The following is a 20,243-nucleotide window of genomic DNA, read 5'->3' on the forward strand; positions in this document are numbered from 1 at the left end:
AAGCAGGACAGGCAGCGGCACCCGGCTGGCCGGATCAATGTCCTTGGCGGGCCGCATGTGGCCCGCGGGCCGTAGTTGGAGGACCCCTTCAGGAAAAGGGCCTGGCTCAGTGGCTGAACGTCAGCCTATGAACCAGGAGGTCAGGGTTCCATCCCCGGTGGGGGGCGTGCAGGGGGCACCCCGTCAATGATTCCCTCTCCATGTTTCTCTCTCTCCTTCTCCCTTCCTCCCCCAAATCAATAAACACGTCGTTGTTTAAAAAGGGAGGAAAAGGAACTAAAAAGGCCCGATCCTCTCAAAAAGCGATTCGCAGTTATGCCAGTTGGCTGCTTAAGCAGTTTCTGCGTATTCTACCCAGCAACCGATGAGGCACGGACTCGGACGCCATTGGCTGGCTGACCCGCCGCCGGCCAATCCCGGACTGGGAACGGTCCCTGGAAACCTTGGGACTCGGGTCCCAGAGGACACACAGGTGCCAGCCCCCCAGCCCCCCAGCCCCCCAGCCTCTGTTGGGGGAAGAGGGAGACTTTTCCTCCCCGCGTGCGGGACGGTTTGCTCCCGGGTCGGGCCTGAGCCCGTGGGCGGGTTACGGAGAGAACAGGAACGTCATTGTTTGCGCGTCCGTCCGCGGAGGAAAGGAGATGCCGACGTGATGTCCGACAGGTGGGCGCAGGGCGCTGCGCTCCGCGTGGGGGCGGGAGGGAGCCCGGTGGGGAGGGCGGTCCCAGAGATGGGGTTCCCGGGGTCTCCGGGCGGCCTCACCTGGGGGGGCACAGGCGGAGGGGGTGCGAGGAGGAGAAGAAGAAGGGGCACAGGGAGGGGGAAGAGGGGGAGGGGGAGCAGGGGGAGGGGGGAGGCGGGAAGCTATCGGGTGACACTGCGGAAACCGAGCTCTGGCTGAGAACTGAGCCGAGCCGGGCGGGTCGAGGTTCGCTGGCTCAGGCCATGGAATGTTCGGAGTCCGTCTGTGGGGACGACCCTGAACCGGAGAGGAAGGGGGTGCCCAGGACACAAGTGGGGGCTCTGATGGCACCAACACGAGTCACAGGGACGTTTGCTGATCAGGACTGCGGTGCCAGGTCTCTGGCGACTCCCCAGGTCTGCGCCCCCGGCCTGCGCCCCGGCCTCCCCGGGGTGACTGGTCGTCGGTGCCATGGAGCCGGCGGCTTCCCTGCGCGTCTCCCTGCCGGACCTCCTCCTCCTCTTCCCCCTCCTCGGCCTGTCTGCGCTGGTCTCAGGTAGGGGCTGGTCTCAGGTGGGGGCTGTCTCAGGTAGGGGCTGTCTCAGGTGGGGGCTGGTCTCAGGTAGGGGCTGGTCTCAGGTGGGGGCTGTCTCAGGTGGGGGCTGTCTCAGGTGGGGGCTGGTCTCAGGTGGGGGCTGGTCTCAGGTAGGGGCTGTCTCAGGTGGGGGCTGTCTCAGGTGGGGGCTGTCTCAGGTAGGGACTGGTCTCAGGTGGGGGCTGGTCTCAGGTAGGGGCTGTCTCAGGTGGGGGCTGGTCTCAGGTGGGGGCTGTCTCAGGTAGGGGCTGTCTCAGGTGGGGGCTGGTCTCAGGTAGGGGCTGTCTCAGGTAGGGACTGGTCTCAGGTGGGGGCTGGTCTCAGGTGGGGGCTGTCTCAGGTGGGGACTGGTCTCAGGTGGGGGCTGTCTCAGGTAGGGGCTGTCTCAGGTGGGGGCTGTCTCAGGTGGGGGCTGGTCTCAAGTAGGGGTTGGTCTCAGGTGGGGGCTGTCTCAGGTGGGGGCTGGTCTCAAGTAGGGGTTGGTCTCAGGTGGGGGCTGGTCTCAGGTGGGGGCTGGTCTCAGGTGGGGGCTGTCTCAGGTGGGGGCTGGTGTCAGGTGGGGGCTGTCTCAGGTGGGGGCTGTCTCAGGTGGGGACTGTCTCAGGTGGGGGCTGTCTCAGGTGGGGGCTGGTCTCAGGTGGGGGCTGTCTCAGGTGGGGGCTGGTGTCAGGTGGGGGCTGGTGTCAGGTGGGGGCTGTCTCAGGTGGGGGCTGTCTCAGGTGGGGGCTGGTCTCAGGTGGGGGCTGTCTCAGGTGGGGGCTGTCTCAGGTAGGGGCTGGTCTCAGGTGGGGGCTGTCTCAGGTGGGGGCTGGTGTCAGGTGGGGGCTGTCTCAGGTGGGGGCTGTCTCAGGTGGGGACTGTCTCAGGTGGGGGCTGTCTCAGGTGGGGGCTGGTCTCAGGTGGGGGCTGTCTCAGGTGGGGGCTGGTGTCAGGTGGGGGCTGTCTCAGGTGGGGGCTGGTGTCAGGTGGGGGCTGTCTCAGGTGGGGGCTGTCTCAGGTAGGGACTGGTGTCAGGTGGGGGCTGTCTCAGGTGGGGACTGTCTCAGGTGGGGGCTGTCTCAGGTGGGGGCTGGTCTCAGGTGGGGGCTGTCTCAGGTGGGGGCTGGTCTCAGGTGGGGGCTGTCTCAGGTGGGGGCTGGTCTCAGGTGGGGGCTGGTCTCAGGTGGGGGCTGGTCTCAGGTAGGGCGCTGCCACACTTTCCTCTGTGTATACTCACACCTTTGTGCACCTGTTTGTTGAGTTCACACCAGCGCCCCCAGTTCAAAGGGACATAACCCCCAAGTAACCAAAATATAATTCAAACTTTATCAAAGAGGAAAGGAGAGAGAGAGAGAGAGAGAGAGAGAGAGAGAGAGAGAGAAAGAGAAATATCAACGAGAATCATTGATTGGCTGCTGGGCTGACCGGAAGACCCTGAGTGACGGATGGACAGATGCTCTAACACACGTTTCTGGGAAAGAGAGGCTAAGGCACTAATTGGCTGTCTCCGCCAAGCAGCCCTGTTCACCTGCCTCCTTAGGTGTTTATTGTCACAACAGCTTGAACTAAAATTAACCTCTAGATACAATCAGCAGGGTGCATATCCCTAGGAAAGCACATGCTTCTACGAGGTCAGGTCTTTCAAGACTAAACGTAGAGATTCCAGCAAAACACCCCGGGGTCGGACTTGTTTGGAAAAGTCAAGGTAGGGCTGCCACCTTCGGCAAGGCCCCCTCAGAGGCCCCCCACCTTTTGGAGAATCCTCCTTACAGACGTTCCAACGAAGTCCCGTGCTTCCCCACAACTGGCTGGCCTGGCTGGACCTCATTCAAATTTTTGTTGTTGTTAATCCTCACGGGAGGGTGTTTTCCCACTGATTTTTAGGGAGAGTGGAAGAGAGAGAGAAAGACAGAGAGAAACATCATCCATGTGAGAGAAACTCATTGATGGGTTGCCTCCTGCACGTGCCCCAACCACGACCGGGAAGGAGTCTGCAACCAGGGTACCTGCCCTTGATTGGAATTGAACCCGGGACCCTACAGGGCTGGTTGACGCTCCGTCCACTGAGCAACACCGGCCAGGGCTGTGTGCATTTCACGCTGACGACAGGTTTCAGTTGGGACTGGCTGGCGGCTACCCTGTTGGACAGTTACAGTCCCAGCCTCCCCCAGGCTGGGGCTGGACTGGGGGACAGGACACCTCTAGGCACAGGGTCTGTAGGTGCTCTGTGTGGGCCTCTCTGTGTTTCTTCACCAAGCGTTAGCCGCCTCGGTAGGTACTTACTAGGCATCTATATCTCCAACCAGCCACAGCGACTGGCCCCCCGACCCCTCCTCCCAGGAACAGCCGTCCCTGAGAAAAGCCACTTCCTGTTGTTACCGGGAAACCCCCGGGCGGCTCGGACTGCCTGTCGCTGTGTCCAATCACGAAGGCAGGGTTGAGTCCTATAAGGCGTTAACTGAGAAGACCAGCCCACCAGGAAGACAGGGCGCTTACAAGCATCCAGTCCTGTCTCCCAGCAGGTGCAGGGGACAGGATTATGAAGGGGAAGGGGCTGGGGTGCTGTGTGCAGGCCTAGGGGGGGGGGGGGGTCTCAGCCGTCCGCTATTGTCCTTAGTCCTCAGGTGATGAGATGCTGTGGATCAGATGATGTTTTGGCTCCTGGTGACCCTGCTTATGGGATCTGCTGGCTGGACTCACAGCCGAGTCACCTCCCCAATCACTTCGCACAGGGCTGGGAAAGGAAACTTAAGAAAAACGTAACCCTCTGTTCACATATAAGAAACTTAACCCCCTGTTCCCATAAGTATCTGTGTTCTAAGATTTAAAACAATAGGATTGCTTTCCTGATGGATTCAGCTGCTCTACCGACCAGACTGTAAGGCCCCTGTCGCTTTCCTGCCCTCGATGTCCAATGGCCTGAGCCTGTGCCTCTGTCGCGCAGCCCAGTTTACAGTCGTGGGACCGGCTGAGCCCATCCTGGCCATGGTGGGAGAACACGCCGAGCTCCACTGCCACCTGTCGCCTGAGAAGAGCGCGGAGGACATGGAGGTGCGGTGGTGCCGGGCTCGGCTCTCCCCGGCGGTGCTGGTGTACGTGGGCGGGCGCGAGAGGCCCGAGGAGCAGATGGCACAGTACCGCGGACGGACCACCTTTGTGAGCGAGGACATTAGCAAGGGGAGCGTGGCCCTCGTCATTCACAACGTCACGGCCCACGACGACGGCGTCTACCGCTGCTATTTCCAGCGAGGCAGGTCCTACGACGAGGCCGCCATGCGCCTGGTGGTGGCAGGTGCGTGGTGTCGCTCCATTGGGTGGCTTTTCCACAGAGCAGGTTTTTCTGTTTTGTTTCGTTCTTTTTTTTTTTAAATATATTTTATTGATATTTTACAGAGAGGAAGGGAGAGGGATAGAGAGTTAGAAACATCGATGAGAGAGAAACATCGATCAGCTGCCTCCTGCACACCTCCTACTGGGGATGTGCCCGCAACCAAGGTACATGCCCTTGACCGGAATCGAACCTGGGACCTTTCAGTCCGCAGGCTGACGCTCTATCCACTGAGCCAAACCGGTTTCGGCTGTTTTGTTCTTAATATACATTTTTTTAAATATATTTTTATTGCTTTCAGAGAGGAAGGGAGAGGGAGAGAAAGAAACATCAATGATGAGAGAGAATCATTGATCGGCTGCCTCCTGCACACAACCCCCCCCCCCCCATATGCAACCCGGGCGTGTGCCCTGACAGGGAACCAATCAAACCATGACCTCCTGGTCCATAGGTCGATGCTCAACCACTGAGCCACCGGTCAGCCAGTCCAGTAGGTTCTTGCCTAGAATGCCCTTCAACCTCGGAGGACGGCCTCCTCCTGCCCCAGGGCCCAACCAGTGGCTTTGCCCTGCTGAGCTGTGGGCATGGCGTCCTGAGAAGCACAGAGGACAGGGGAGCCTTGAGCAGGGAGAACGTTTAATCCCTAACGCTTTTAAAAACCTTTGCTGTTGAAAATGTTGCTTATATCCCCTTTCTCCCCACTGACCCCCTCCAGGCCACCCCCTCCCCACCCCAGGCCCTCACCACCCATTGTCTGTGGCCATGGGCCATGCACATATGCATACAAGGTCTTCGGTTGATTACCTCCCACCCACCACCCTCCCTCCGAGATGCTCTGTTCCATGCTTCCTAAACCCCACAGATGATGCTGATACTCCTTCTTGGAGATCCCTGAGCATCTCTACCAAGAACATGCTCCAGAATTAGAGATTTCAGACGTATTTATCTGTCCCCAGGCCTGGGCTCCCAGCCCCTCATTGAGATGAAGGGCCATGAGGATGAGGGCATCCGGCTGGAATGCACGTCGGAAGGGTGGTACCCCGAGCCCCACGCGGTGTGGAGGGACCCGTATGGTGAGGTCACACCCGCCCTGGAGGAGGCTTACACCCAGGATGCTGACGGCCTCTTCAGGGTCACCTTGGCCGTGATCATCACGGACAGCTCCGTGAGGAACATGTCCTGCTCTGTCAACAACACGCTGCTGGGCCAGGAGAAGGACTCTGTGATCTTCATTCCAGGTTAGCTCCCTGCCCTCTGGGGGCCCAGCCCATGAGGGCAGCGTCCTCAGCAGACAGAGCGGAGCCCCAGCGAGGCTGGGGAAGGAGCTGCAGTGGGAGGGTGCTGGGCCCTGAAGAGCTGGGGCAGCAGCTAAGCTGAGGCCTCTCCCCACAATCACAGGGGAGCATCACATACTCTCAAAACCCAGGCGTGAGAGCCTCTTCTCTGAGGGTAAATCTGATTTTCGTCCCTGTGATGGTTCTCCCCCCGGGACCGCCCTGGCCTCACTCACTGGGACTTCTCTGGCCCCCCTTCCAGAACCCTTGGTCCCCAGCTCGTCTCCCTTCCCCTGGATGGGGGCCCTGGCTGTCGTCCTGCCTGCTCTGCTCCTCCTCCTCCTCATCCTCGGCAGCATCTGTCTCATCAGGAGACTCCGCAGGAGAAAAGAAGCTCTGTCCCTGGAAAAAGATCTTGAAAATAAAGAGAAAGAAATGGCACGTAAGGAGCGGGGGAAAGAACGTGTGGGGAAAAGAGAGGAAGAACGTCTAACAAAAGTGAAAGAGGAAGGGGGCAGGTCACTGCCGTCCCCGGGACACCGCTGGGCTGCAGGAGCCTGGGGGACAGAGAACAAGCAGGACTGTGTCAGGGCTTGGGGCTCTGTGTCCCGTCACACACACACACACACACACACACACACACACACACACACACCGCCAGCTCCCTTTCGCCTTCCTCAGATGTTGCATCCACCCACCTGGCTGCAGAGAGCATCCTGTTGCTGAAAGAAAGCAAACCTGACTGAGCCGAGACAGTCCGGCCACCTGGTCTACCCCCTTTCTGGGACCTGGCGCCTCTGAGAGGTGGGGGCGGGGGAAGCGGGGATTCGTAGAAAGAGCCAGGCCTTTGTTTACCGATGGCTCACGTGCAGAGAACTACGCATGTGGAGGACGTTCATGTGTTTCTGTTTATTTTTTCAGAGCAACTTCAAGAAGAATTGCGTAAGTCTAGCATTTCCTGCGTGGCCCTGTGCACCGCGTGCTTCCTGTCGGTCACGGTGACCGGGGGAAGCTCACTGTCTGTCCCCTTGCAGGATGGAGAAGAGGCCTCCTACACGCGGGTGAGCAGCCGGCAGTCCCTCACCTCCTGAGCCTTCCAAAGGGACGTGTACTCTGAGGGGAACCAGGGCCCACAGTGTGTGGGGGCCTGGGCTGGGGTCAGTTCACTCCCAGCATCCCACCCCCACCCAGTGAGGCATCCCAGCTCTTCCCGCAGGGAATTCCCGGGGCTGGGATCAACTCTTTGCTTCCTTGTTTTTTTTAAAAAAAGATGTTTTTATTCATCTCACAGAGGAAGGGAGAGGGAGAGAGAGAGAAACATCCATGATGAGAGAGAATCATGGACTGGCTGCCTCCTGCATATTCCCCCACTGGGGATCGAGCCCACAGCCCGGGCGTGTGCCCTGACCGGGAATCGAACTGGGACCTCCTGGTTCATGGGCCGACGCTGAACCCCTGAGTCCTGCCTGATTTTGCGTTGAGGAAATCACCCGTTCCTCCGTCTCGGTCAGTGTGCCTGCAGTCGCTTCGAAAACCAGTTCTGGGAGTGACGCGTGTGTCCCCGAGAACTAGACCCGGTCCTCAGGGTGAATATTAACATCCGAGAAAATTGCTCTCCTGCCTCCAGCAGGAGCGGGAGAGGAACCACTCTCCCGCCCTCACTTTTTAGTGTCATTTCATTCCTGACTTCGGGAGGTCAGGCACGCAGAGCGGACCTCCCCAAAGGTTATGTTTCCGTGGTCGTGACTCTGTGGACCCGTGATTAATGTGAGGGAGGACACTCCTGGCTGAGATAGGTATAACCTGGGGGAAGGTGCCGGCTGCAGGGAGGAGCTGTGGGTGGGGCAGGCAGGGGGCTGCCAGGAGCCTGCCTCAGGTAATGCCTTCCTGCCCCGGGGAGCCCTGATGCTGTGCGCAGCCCACGAGGAGCGGGCCTGGGTAAGCGTCCACGTGCCTCCCCTACGAGCTCCTTGTGCTCAAAGGCACCAAAGAACCCAGGTTTTAGTAGATTCCATGGTGCTTGGCCCTTTCCTTGTTTATTGATTGATTGATTGATTGATTGATGGTTAATCCTCCCCTGAGGATATTTTTCCACTGACCTTTAGAGGGTGTGAAAGGGAGAGGGAGAGACACAGAGAGAAACATCCATGTGAGGGAGACACATCACTGGTGGCCTCCCCATGCACGCCCCAACCAGGGCCTGGGATCCAGCCTGAGCCAAGGTGCCTGCCCTTGACCGGGATGGGACCCGGGGCCCTTCAGTCCGCAGGCCGATGCTCTATCCGCTGAGCCCAGCCAAGCGGCCAGGCTGGACCTCTCCTCTTTAGGTGAATTTCCAAAGTGTCACCATGGGACACATCAAGATGGGGAGGGAGAGAGGCATTTTAACACAATGGACGAGTGGGCGGGTTCAGTCCGGGAAGGGCAGCTGGGGGCACCTCCTGTACCCAGAGAGGTCCCTGGGGCCCGGGTGTTAGCTGGCTGGGAACAGGGCCCCGCCTTGGCCTGGCAGCCTCCCAGGGGGCAGTGGCTTTGGGGGGGGCCTTGTCCTCCTGTTGCTCTTTGAAGGGAGCCCTTGTCCATCACTGAAGTCGCCGGCGCCCGGTGAATCTGGTGGAACGCAGAGCACCCACCCCGGACCTTCTGACCAGCGTGTGTTCAGGGAGAAGCCTGCCCTGATGGCTTCCCCGGGGTGGGCCGGGGCCGGGGTCTCTGCCGGATGAGGCCAAGTAGGAAGGTTCCCGGCTAAAGAGAGTCTGGGGGTCATAGGTCTTGAGGAGAAAAGGGGTGGGGGGACCCGAGGATGCGGAGAGAGTGGGAACCCTTCCCGGAGCCCAGCTGTCCACCGAGGCCGCCCCACCCGCGCAGGTGGGAGCAGGGTCGGGAGTTCTCGGCTGGGGGCTGCCCGGGGCCTGGGATCCGGGCCCTTCACGGGGATCCCACCCCAGGGGAGCGGCGTGTCCCCCGCTTCTGGGGCCTCGCGGAGACCCCGCGCCTAACCCGGGGCTTCCTCCGCAGCCGACGTGGTCCTGGACCCCGAGACGGCGCACCCCGAGCTCTTGCTGTCCGAGGACCGGAGGAGCGTGCGGCGGGGGCCGCGGCGGCAGAGCCTGCCCGACACCCCCGACCGGTTCGACTGCCGGCCCTGCGTGCTGGGCGCCCCCAGCTTCTCGGGGGGGCGGCACTGCTGGGAGGTGGAGGTGGAGCACGTCATGGGCTGGTCCGTGGGCGTCTGCGCGGCGGGCGCGGAGCGGAGGGGCGAGGCCCCGCTGGCCCCCCAGCACGGCTTCTGGACCCTGGAGATGTTCGAGGGCCGCTACCGGGCGCTGGCCTCGCCCGACAGGGTGCTGCCCCTGAGGGAGCGCCTCCGCCGCGTGGCCGTGTTCCTGGACTACGAGGCGGGAGACGTGTCCTTCTACAACACGCGGGACCGCTCGCACCTCTACACCTGTCCCCGCGCGCCCTTCTCGGGGCCCCTGCGGCCCTTCTTCAGGCTGGGCTCCGACGACAGCGCCCTGTCCGTCTGCCCCGCGTTCACGGGGGCCCGGGGCGTCCCGGTGCCCGAGGGCGGCCTGGTCCTTCACAGGGCGGGGGCCCAGCGCAGCCACCAGTTCCCTGGCCTCCTCCGAGGGGAGTAGGGGAGCCCTGGCCACCCCTCCTGCCACGCACCCCGCTCTGGTCACATCGGAGAACCTCCTTCCGAGGCCCCGTGCACCCTCCGCAGCCCCGGGCCCGGCTGGCTCCCTGCTGAGGCTGTGGCTGCAGCAGCTCAGTGCTGGCCACCCTGGGGCAGGGGCCAGTCTCAGGGACACTAGGGCTCCCAGGTGGCTCCCAGCCAAGGAGAAAGTTCTGGACGGCGACGGGCGGAGAGCCCGCTGCCTAGCATCAGGTGACGTGTGAGCATTGAGCCCGAGTTGACACCCAACACCGCGGACTCGGGGTGAGGACAGCAGGTGCTCCAGGACCTGAGAGCACGGAGAGCCACCCTTGGAGGTCAGGGATGAGGAAGAGGGACCGGCGGGCTGGGAGGGGGCCCTCATGTGGCTGAGGCCCCTCAGGAGGGCCCAGGGTCCCAGAACCTGCAGGCCCAGCCCCGCCCACCCGGGGTTTGCAGCCTACACAGCAAAGCTCCCAGGCTAAAAGGATGAAAAGCAAGACAGAGGGTGAAAGACGAGGATCCCCGGGGACTGGGCCTGGCTCAGGTGTCCCCGCCAAAACCAAGGAGGCAGTATGTGGCCACTGAGAGTGGCCGGAGGTTTAAGGCCCCGGCTGAACAGGTGAGCAGCGAACCAATTCCTCACAAGGCCTAGGTTCAGCGGACAGGCCGCTGGTTTCCAGCTTCGTGGTCTCAGGATGCCTTTATTCACGTAAAATTATCAAGGCCCCAAAGGGCTTTTGCTCATTTTTGCTTATACCTGCTAATATTTACTGCACTGGACTGAAAAGCTTCAAAGATATGTTTGTCCATCTATATTTATATGACAGCTATAAACGGATTAAGGCTAACATAAATAACATATTTTTGTGAAAGATGACTCGTTTGCAAAGCGAAATAAATGCTAGTGATATGCGTGGCATTGTTCAATTTGTTTTGCAAACCTGATGTCTGGCTTCAATAGAGACGGGATTCCCATATCTACTTACGTGAGGAGGTGCGCAATCTCGGGCAGATGCCAGTTAAATACTTGCCGCTAATTGTTTTCAAGAAATACCCCTACAGGAAAGGCTATTCTCAGTGGGTGAGCTCTGCCTCAGGTCAAATAAAGACCAGGGTTGGAAGGGAGGGCTTCCCGGGAAGCAACAAACAGGGAGAGTGGGAGCCGCTCCCTGCAGCTCCCTGCAGCTCATGCGCTGGAGCCATTAAAATTCACTGGGAATGGGTTTTTCAGGGAGAAGGGTCCCTTAATGCCCGGAAAAGGAAGAAGGAAATTCTAACAAAGTGAATCCCCCAGGCCGAAAATGAAACCACACAGTGTTTAGCTGGACTTTTGTGTGGTTTTGTTGTTTGTTTGTTTTTTAAAATATATTTTTATTGATTTCAGAGAGGGAGAGGGAAGGTAGAAACACCAATGATGAGAATCATTGATCAGCTGCCTCCTGAGTGCCCCACAAGAGGAAAGCCAGATGATTGAATTCCTGGCCCACCCCTAAAATTCCCTAAGGTTTGTCGTCTCCCATTTTTCTAGAACCCCGTGAATGTAGCCCTGCCTGGAGGGCTCACCCCACCAGGTGGCAGGGAGGGGCTGCAAGGGGGTAGGTTCTGGGGGGAGCTCAGGTGTGTCAGACTCCTTGGTCCCTCCCTGCAAGCTCACTCCAACCTCACTTCACTGGCTCCTCTGAGGTCCTATCTCCCTTTCACTTTATTCTGGGAATTCTCCATTGCAGCCGCGTCCCCACTCAGCCTGACCCCAGGGCCTTTTCACCTCCCCCACCCCCAAGAGTCCCTCTTCCATACAGAAACCCGTCACCACGTCACCCAGGCCTCCTCACTGCCCTGCCGGCACTCCACCTACACAAACTCCGAGGTGTACAGTGCACATACATTCACCACGGGCTTGGTCAACGGGGATTGATGTCATTGCTACCACGCCAACCTCTCCGTGGGTCCTATCTGATTATTACCAGCGTGCCAGCAGTGTGTGCCCCCGGAAAGAGCATCGGCCCCAATGCTCAGTTACGAGCCACAGAAGACAGTGCCATCCATGATGCCTTCACCCAGTCCTTTGTCTTAGCTTGGTTAGGCCACGTGCAGAGAAGACAAGCCAAAACCCTGAGCCGGAGCCCTCTTCGGGGCATCCCCACAATTCATGGAAAGCCGGCAGCTGGGAGAGGGAAACAACACTACCATCTTAAGGCCTGACAGGGTGTTGTGGGCTGAGACAACCACATCTCCACCCAAGTTCCTCCGGTGGGTGTGTAGGCCGTTGGAGAAAATAGAGGAGAGGAAGGAAGCAGGAAGGAGGAGAACACTCGATCCTACAGCATTTTCTTGCCCTGATTAAGGTGCCTGAACGTGGTGCTGGGGTCACTAGGGAGATTTGAAGGGATTTAAAAATATATATGTTTTATTGATTTCAGAGAGAGGAAGGGAGATGGAGAGAAGGACAGAAACATCAATTATGAGCCGAAACCGGTTTGGCTCAGTGGATAGAGCGTCGGCCTGCGGACTGAAGGGTTCCGGGTTCGATTCCGGTCAAGGGCATGTACCTTGGTTGCGGGCACATCCCCAGTAGGGGGTGTGCAGGAGGCAGCTGATCGATGTTTCTCTCTCATCGATGTTTCTAGCTCTCTATCCCTCTCCCTTCCTCTCTGTAAAATATCAATAAAATATATTTAAAAAAAAAAAAAAAAAAAAAAAAAGAAACATCAATTATGAGAGTCATGGATCCCCGCTGCTTCCTGCAAGCCCCACACTGGGGATCGAGCCCACCACCTGGGCATGTGCCCTGACCAGGGAATCAAACCCTGACCTCCTGGTTCATGGTTCAACGGTCAACCACTGAGCCACACCAGCTGGGCATATATAGGGATTTTTAAGCAAAACGTGAAATAATCAGATTTGCATTTGGGAAGTCATTCTCCTAGCAGTCCGGTGGGTCAATCATTTTTTTGGTCTCCATCATAGTCCCAATTAGAAGTCCAGGACTAAACTGTGGTAATGAAGGATTTTTCCACAAATATTATCCAGAGCTCAAATCTTTATTTTAAAAAAAAAAAAAAAGAAAGAAAGAAAGCTCATACAAATGGATATGAAACAGCACCAGAATGTATCTGTCTAGGAAACAAACGAGTGATTGGCCTGAAGAGCTCACTTCCGGAAAATACTGAGTGGATAATATGAAAAGTGACCAGCCTCACTATTATATAAATGCATGGTAAGCCTGGCCGGCATGGCTCAGTGGTTGAGCATCAACCTATCAACCAGGAGGTCACAGTTCAATTCCCGGATCAGGGCACATGCCAGGGTTGCAGGCTTCATCCCCAGTGTGGGGTGTGTAGGAGGCAGCCGATCCATGATTCTCTCTCATCATTGATGTTTCTGTCTCTCTCTCCCTCTCCCTTCCTCTCTGAAAGCAATAAAAATATATTTTAAAAAATAATAAGATCGCAGCTTGATCCACTTCCGCGGTGCAGGCAGGGCTAGGTGAGGAGGACGATCTGTTGACGGTGAGACGGGTTCAGCATTCCAGGAAGGAACTTGGGCGGCCTGCTCATCCCCTTGGACCCAACGACTACATTTCTTGGAATTTGTCTGAAAGCGTATCAGGAAGTCATCAAAGATGAGGACAAAGCCTGTGTGTAACGTGTGCTGTGTACAGTAGGCAAAAAAAAAAAAAAACACAAACAAACAACAAGACGCCCACAATCTTGGGAACTGTTAGAACCTACAATATGATATCACATAACTGTTAATCACCCTTCAAATGATGCGAAAACCTCATCAGTTCTGTTTTTTGATGCACATGCACATAAAGTAAACCCTGGGAGGAAAGGTGCTAACATGTGAGTAGAAGTTATCATTAGTTGGTGACATTATGGGTGATTCCTACTTTTAAAAAAATGTTTTCCCGTATTTTTTATCTTTTTCCATAACAATAAGAGGGGTAGCCTCAAATAGGAATTGCAGGCCTCATGAGGTGCTCCCAGGGAGGCAACCCTGGGGCCCTAAAAACCGAATCACACACAGGTACGTACAGCCTACCTTGAATTCTCAGCCCACATAAATAATAATAATAATAATAAATTCACCCTCTCTTAAGTCCCTACCGTATGCTTTGTGCTTTACATGCTTAGCCTCATTTAACCCTCCGATACCTCTCTGAACGAGGTTATTATTAACAACATTCTCATTTTAGAGAGAAAAGAACGGAGGCTTCCCGTCTCATCCCAGCGTTTTCTTGCCCCCTTCCCTGTGCCCAGCGCATCAGCGCAGACCCTGTTCTCTGAGCAGCAGACCCTTCCTGTCATCCAAAGTAAACCGGTCGGGGATGGGTGGGGGCGGGCGCTCCGGAGGGCACTGCCCCTTCCTCCTCCATGGCTTTAACTTGGCCGCAGGGCGTGCCCAGCCTCCTCACTCGGTGGCAGAGCCTGGCAGGTGCCCTTCCCTCCAAGGAGCCAGGTGGGTGCCCGGATCCCGCTCCACCAGGAGGCCTGTCCTCTCCCCCTGGCCCCGGCCGACCCCCTGGGCCCAGGCCCTCTGCACCGCCCGCCCCCCCCCCCCCCCTCTCCCTGAGCTTCTCCAACCTTTCCTCGGGTCCCCCTTCATCCCGGGCACCCACCTCCGCCTCTATCACCTCATCACTGTCGTCACTGCTGAAAGCAAATACCGAACCACTGTCTGTGGAAGAAGAGGGTTTGCAGAACAGTGGTTCCAAGATTGGGCCCTTCGTGGGCACCACGTCTCACAGCGCCCGTCTCCTGTCTCCTCAGGGTTGGGGGGCCCGTTGTGTTCTTGAAAACGGGCTTGGCCGGACTTGGGGTGATGGGTGGGCGGGCGGATGGCCGGCTGGGGGGGTGGGGGTGTCTGTGCAAGGCCTGGCCCCTCCGAGGGGGAAAGAACTGCGCTCTGTCTTCTAGGCCGAACTCCCCACAGACCGGCGATGAGGACGACGGCCGCCTCCCGCAGCCCCTGCCTCGGGGGGTGCCTGCTCACCCTCCTGCTTCTGCAGCTGCGCGGGCTGCACGCAGGTCCCGGGCTGGGCGCAGGTGGGTCTCCCCGCTGTCCCTGCTGCAGGGCAAACAGAAATGACCCCATCCGGTTCTCCCTGGAGGCTCCCCCTGGGCCCAGACGGGTGCCGTGGGGCGGGCTGCCCCAGGAATGAGCGTGGGGACGCTGCCCTGGGGCGGGGAGCCGGGTCCCCATCCGTCCTTGCCCCTCCCAGTGTCTAACTGTCCAGTGTCTAACTGTCCGGTGTCCGGCTGTCTGGTGTCCGGCTGTCCCGGTATATAACTGTCCGGTGTCCGGCTGTCCCGGTGTCTAACTGTCCGGTGTCTAACTGTCTGGTGTCTAACTGTCCAGTGTCTGCTGTCTGGTGTCTGGCTGTCCCGGTGTCTAACTGTCCGGTGTCTAACTGTCCGGTGTCCGGCTGTCTGGTGTCTAACTGTCCGGTGTCTAACTGTCCGGTGTCTAACTGTCCGGTGTCTGGCTGTCTGGTGTCCGGCTGTCCCGGTGTCTAACTGTCCGGTGTCTAACTGTCCGGTGTCTAACTGTCTGGTGTCTGTCTGGTGTCTAACTGTCCTGGTGTCTAACTGTCCAGTGTCTGCTGTCTGGTGTCTGGCTGTCTGGCTGTCTGGTGTCTGGCTGTCCCAGTATCTAACTGTCCCAGTGTCTGGCTGTCTGGTGTCCGGCTGTCCCGGTATCTAACTGTCCCAGTGTCTGGCTGTCCCGGTGTCTAACTGTCTGGTGTCCGGCTGTCCCGGTGTCTAACTGTCTGGTGTCCGGCTGTCCCGGTGTCTAACTGTCCAGTGTCTGGCTGTCTGCTGTCTAACTGTCCAGTGTCTAACTGTCCGGTGTCTAACTGTCCAGTGTCTGCTGTCTGGTGTCTGGCTGTCCCGGTGTCTAACTGTCCGGTGTCTAACTGTCCCAGTGTCTAACTGTCTGGTGTCTGGCTGTCCCGGTGTCTAACTGTCCGGTGTCTAACTGTCCCAGTGTCTAACTGTCTGGTGTCTGGCTGTCCCGGTGTCTAACTGTCCGGTGTCTAACTGTCCCAGTGTCTAACTGTCCGGTGTCTGGCTGTCTGGTGTCTAACTGTCTGGTGTCTAACTGTCCTGGTGTCTAACTGTCTGGTATCTAACTGTCCGGTGTCTAACTGTCCGGTGTCTAACTGTCTGGTGTCTGGCTGTCTGGTGTCTAACTGTCCCAGTGTCTGGCTGTCTGGTGTTTAACTGGTGTCTAACTGTCCGGTGTCTAACTGTCCTGGTGTCTAACTGTCCGGTGTCTGGCTGTCTGGTGTCCGGCTGTCCCGGTGTCTAACTGTCCCGGTGTCTGGCTGTCTGGTTCCCGGCAGCTCCCTTCGACGTGGCGGGGCCCGCGGAGCCCGTCCTGGCGCTGGTGGGCGCGGACGCGGAGCTGCCCTGCCACCTGCCCGCGAACCTGAGTGCCGTGCCCCTGGAGATGCGGTGGCTGCGGGAGCCGGAGGCCCTGGAGGTGTTGGTGCACCGCGCCGGGCGCGCGCAGGACGCCGAGCAGCTGGCCCGGTACCGGGGCCGAGCCACGCTGGTGCTGGATGGCCTGGCCCAGGGCCGTGTGGCACTCCGGATCCACGGGGTCCAGGCCTCGGACGACGGCGAGTACCGCTGCTCCTTCCAGCGGGAGGACGGCCCAGGCCACGGAGAGGCCCGCGTGAGCCTGCGGGTGGCCGGTGAGTACCGTGTGCCTTTCTCCCTGACTCCTGGGAGGCGTGCGCCTCTTTTTAAATATATTTTTACTGATTTCAGAGAGGAAGGGAGAGGGAGAGAGAGATGGAAAGTTCAATGATGAGAGAGAATCATTGATCAGCCCGCAACCTGGGCAGGTGCCCTGACCTGGAATGGAACCCTGACCTCCTGGTTCATAGGCTCCTGCTCAACCACTGACCCATGTCCTCTAGGCTGGCACCCCTTTCTGATGAGGTTATGAAATGCCTGTTATTGACACCTCTGTTTCCTTGTGTAATGCAGTATCGAGAGGAGGCCCCTCACTCCCCATCCCCGTGTGCTCTTCTTTCTCACTCTATGCAACCCTGTGGCTATAAGGCTCCCAGAGGGTGTCCCCTGAAGGAGTAAGACCAGCTTCTCTCCGCAGCGCTGGGCTCTGATCCTCACATCCACATGGACGTTCAAGACAATGGGGAGACCCGGCTGGAGTGCACCTCGGTGGGGTGGTACCCGGAGCCCCGGGTGCAGTGGAGGACACCCACGGGAGAGACGTTCTCCTCCACGTCAGAGTCCAGGGATCCTGACGAAGAAGGCCTGTTCACCGTGGCGGCTTCCGTGGCCATCAGGGACCCCTCCATGAAGAACGTGTCCTGCTGCATCCAGAACGTCCTCCTTGGCCAGGAGAAGGAAGTAGACATTTTCATACCAGGTCAGTGAGCCCAACGCTGGGTTCCTATGTGAAGCGTGACCTCCTGGCAGAGTGGCCTACTTTCTTCACCTAAAATCCCCCCGCCCACTCTCATAAGGGCGCCCCACCAACTTCTCTGAGAGTGAAGGTTCTAGCCCGCCAGTGTGGCTCAGGGGATGAGTTCATTGATCTAGGAAACAGGAGGTTGCCGTTGGATTATTGGTCAGGACACATGCCCGGGTTTCAGGCTTGATCCCCAGTGTGGGGTGTGCAGGAGGTAGCCGATTGATGATTCTCTCTCATCATTGATGTTTCTCTCTCTCTCTCTCTCTCTCTCTCTCTCTCTCTCTTCCGCCCCCCTTTTCATCTCTGAAATCAATAAAAATATTTTTAAAAAATATTCTGAAGGCATAAACTGTATCAAGACCTTGTAGAAAATCCAGATTTGCTTAGGAGATGCACCTTGGACAGAGAAGCTTTGTCCCTGCAGGCCTTCCTGATCCGGAGACTCTCTCCTTGAGCAAACAGGAAGATTAAGTTCTCCTGTGTCCACCCTTGCCCCCTTTCTCCTCCATCCCAGGCGAGAGCTCTGTCCAGGGTCCTCAGGAAAGTGAATCTTCTCATTGTCCCCCACACACTGCCTCTGGTCCAGGCAGGAACTGTTCCTTCTCCCTGGGTCACTGAGTCTGTGCTGTTGCACCCAGAGGTGATGCTTCCCCTTCCTGGGTTACTTCCCTGTCCCCTTGGCTCAGGTCCTCCATTGATCATTAAGGAGGAATTTCCAGAACAACATGAATTCGTCCATTTTTTTCTTGTCCTGTCCCAAAACGACTCTTGTTCATCTTCATTCCTCTCTTTCTCGGCTTTTTCCTACCTAAGGTATTTTTTTCCCCCCTGAAAAGCCTGCGTGCCATTGGAGGGACTGTTTTTACCTCGGAAGGAATGGGAAGGAGAGGTCCAGGTCATGCCCTCTTCCGAGTCCCTTTGGAACCAGAGGAGGAGCTGGACTTGCTCAGTGTTTCTCAACAAAGGTCCTTTGTTTCAGCTCCTTTCTTCCCCAGGCTGATTCCCTGGGTGGCGGCTGTGGCTGTCACCTTAGTGGTCCTAGGAGTTCTCACCATCGGGTCCATATTTTTCACCTGGAGACTATACAAGGAAAGGTCCAGACGGAGGAAGGATGAATTCAGCTCTACAGGTAAGTCACAGAATCCCAGTGCGTCCCAGTGAGATTGGATCCAAGTCTTGTAGGATGACTGCCAGTGGGAGAAAGCAGACTCTGGAATTCTGAAAGTCAGAGGGGATTGTAGGGCTCCTTGAGTCACTGATACTCAATCTGAGCAAGGACAGAGGTTTGGGTGCAGGCTGAGTCAGAACCAGTTCTAACAGGTATTAGACCTGAAGTTTGCTCGCTACCCACCCCGAGGCTTTATCCTCACTTTTACCTCGGTTTCCCAGTAACAACTACAGATATGATCCAAGCCAATAGGAACTTCCTGCACATTTCTTAGAAAACAACACAATTCTTGTTCTTCACTATTGATCATGTTTCAGTAATTGAGTCGTCATGATGTAACAGTTACTCCTTTGTGTGTTTCTCACACCAGTTTTGTCCCCCACCCCCTCCATTGTGTCCACTATAGAAGGTCTTTTGTTATTTCTGTTTGTTTTCCAGAGAAACTCCTGAAAGAGCTCAGTAAGTTGTCTTCTTGTCATTATTTCACCCTCAAGATTCTCTCTCTCTCTCTCTCTCTCTCTCTCTCTCTCTCTCTCTCTCTCTCTCTCTCTATCGATCTATCTTGCGCTCTCTCTCTCGCTCTCGCTCTCTCCTATAAAACCTTTCAGTGACTGTCTCTCTCTGTCTCATTGCAGAGTGGAAGAAGGCTACACTGCATGCAGGTCAGTGACTCTCAACCTCTCAAGGGCTCCGAGGCGTCAACCCCCAGGGACTCAAAGTCCTACAATAGTTGAAAACAAAAGCACCAACACCTTTTAGAGATGAGGATAGAGAGGGGGGAAAGGTGGCAAATGGCATTAACTTTTCCTTGAGGCCCGAGGCGGCTGAGTGGGAGATGGATAGGAGACAAGCCCGTCTGACACAGGGTGTTAGGCCCTGGGGACAATCAGCTTGTCCATCACCTGTGGCTGTCGAGGGAAGAAGGGAACAGAGACAGCTGAGCAGGCCAAACGGCTCAGCTCTCCTTGGAGGAGACCTGCCAGTTCCTCTCTCTTTGGAGAAGGGAGAACAGGGCTTGCAGCCTCTCACATTCACGCCTGCTCAGACTCACTTCCTCTTGGTGTCTAGTTGATGTGACTCTGGACCCGGACACCGCCCACCCCCACCTCTTTCTGCATGAGGATTCCAAGTCTGTGCGGCTGGAAGATGCACGTCAGAAACTGCCCGAGAAACCGGAGAGATTTGACTCCTGGCCTTGTGTGTTGGGGAGGGAGGCCTTCACCTCCGGGAGGCATTACTGGGAGGTGGAGGTGGGGGATCGGACTGACTGGGCCATCGGGGTATGTAGGGAGGATGTGATGAAGAAAGGATTTGACCCCATGACTCCCAAGAATGGGTTCTGGGCGGTGGAGCTGTATGGAAATGGGTACTGGGCCCTCACCCCCCTCCGGACGCCTCTCCCCCTGGCAGGACCTCCCCGTCGGGTTGGGATTTTCCTGGACTATGATTCAGGAGACGTTGCCTTCTACAACATGAAGGATGGGTCCCACATCTACACGTTCTCTAAGGCCTCTTTCTCTGGCCCCCTCCGACCCTTCTTCTGCTTGTGGTCCTCTGGCAAAAAGCCCCTGACAATCTGCCCGGTCACGGATGGGCTGGAGGAAGTCACAGTAGAGGCTGATGCCAAGGACCCTTCCAAGGAGATCCCACTGTCCCCCTTGGGGGAGGATGCTGCCTCTGGGGACACAGACACACTTCATTCTAAACTCATCTCTACCCAGGCCAACCAAGGGGCGCCTTAAGCATGAGCCCAGCTTAGCTGCTTCCCTTTGCTCTCACCCCTCTCCGCCACCCCGCCTCCTGAGGCCTCACCCAGCTCCCATGGCTTCCTGTGGGGTAGGGATTGATTAGTCTTGGGAAGGTTGTGTGGCTGCTGCTAGAGAGCGTGGGGTGTAGGACCTTTCTAATCTGTTTCTGTACCAATAGTCAGGGTCCGGGGAGGTGACTCTTCAACGACATCTGTTCTCCTACCCTGGAGGCCACATCCTAAAGGGAAGGACTTGAAATAAACTCAACAGACAGCTCAGGGATCGAGATGGGGTCAGGTTAGATGGTCATGGGGTGATGACAGCCATCCTGGTGTCCAGAGGAGGGGTATGTGGAGGAA

At 57.3% G+C, this 20,243-nt stretch overlaps 2 protein-coding genes across 4 annotated transcripts; both read left to right on the forward strand.

The window, feature by feature from the left end:
* The first annotated feature begins 459 nt into the window (after positions 1-459).
* LOC308237174 (butyrophilin subfamily 2 member A2-like) lies at positions 460-10,435 on the forward strand. Of its 3 annotated transcripts, none has more exons than XM_080647739.1 (8): positions 460-663; positions 1,080-1,238; positions 4,201-4,548; positions 5,541-5,822; positions 6,121-6,300; positions 6,780-6,800; positions 6,893-6,919; positions 8,877-10,435. In XM_080647739.1, the coding sequence occupies exons 2-8, from the start codon at positions 1,154-1,156 to the stop codon at positions 9,494-9,496; spliced, it is 1,563 nt and encodes a 520-aa protein (XP_080503865.1). In that variant the 5' UTR covers positions 460-663; positions 1,080-1,153; the 3' UTR covers positions 9,497-10,435. The 3 variants fall into 3 exon arrangements, with proteins under 3 accessions (XP_080503865.1, XP_080503867.1, XP_080503866.1); XM_080647740.1 differs by having other exon boundaries at positions 646-663; positions 1,066-1,238; XM_080647741.1 differs by lacking the exon at positions 1,080-1,238 and having other exon boundaries at positions 539-663.
* Positions 10,436-14,458: 4,023 nt separating this feature from the next.
* Positions 14,459-19,924, forward strand: BTN1A1 (butyrophilin subfamily 1 member A1; the record flags this gene model as incomplete). Its single annotated transcript, XM_080647877.1, has 7 exons — positions 14,459-14,564; positions 15,866-16,219; positions 16,642-16,923; positions 17,948-18,097; positions 18,575-18,595; positions 18,772-18,798; positions 19,205-19,924. The coding sequence occupies 7 exons, from the start codon at positions 14,459-14,461 to the stop codon at positions 19,876-19,878; spliced, it is 1,614 nt and encodes a 537-aa protein (XP_080504003.1). The 3' UTR covers positions 19,879-19,924.
* Positions 19,925-20,243: the final 319 nt, after the last annotated feature.

This window comes from Plecotus auritus, assembly GCF_963455305.1.
Source record: "Plecotus auritus genome assembly, chromosome: 12".
Taxonomy (NCBI): Eukaryota; Metazoa; Chordata; class Mammalia; order Chiroptera; family Vespertilionidae; genus Plecotus; species Plecotus auritus.

Coding starts and splice junctions, on each gene's coding strand:
- LOC308237174 (XM_080647739.1), top strand. CDS start 1,154: ATGGAGCCGGCGGCTTCCCTGCGCGTCTCCCTGCCGGACCTCCTCCTC. Junction 5,823..6,120: donor CTCTGTGATCTTCATTCCAG/GTTAGCTCCCTG, acceptor CCCCCCTTCCAG/AACCCTTGGTCCCCAGCTCG. Junction 6,301..6,779: donor TAAAGAGAAAGAAATGGCAC/GTAAGGAGCGGG, acceptor TTATTTTTTCAG/AGCAACTTCAAGAAGAATTG.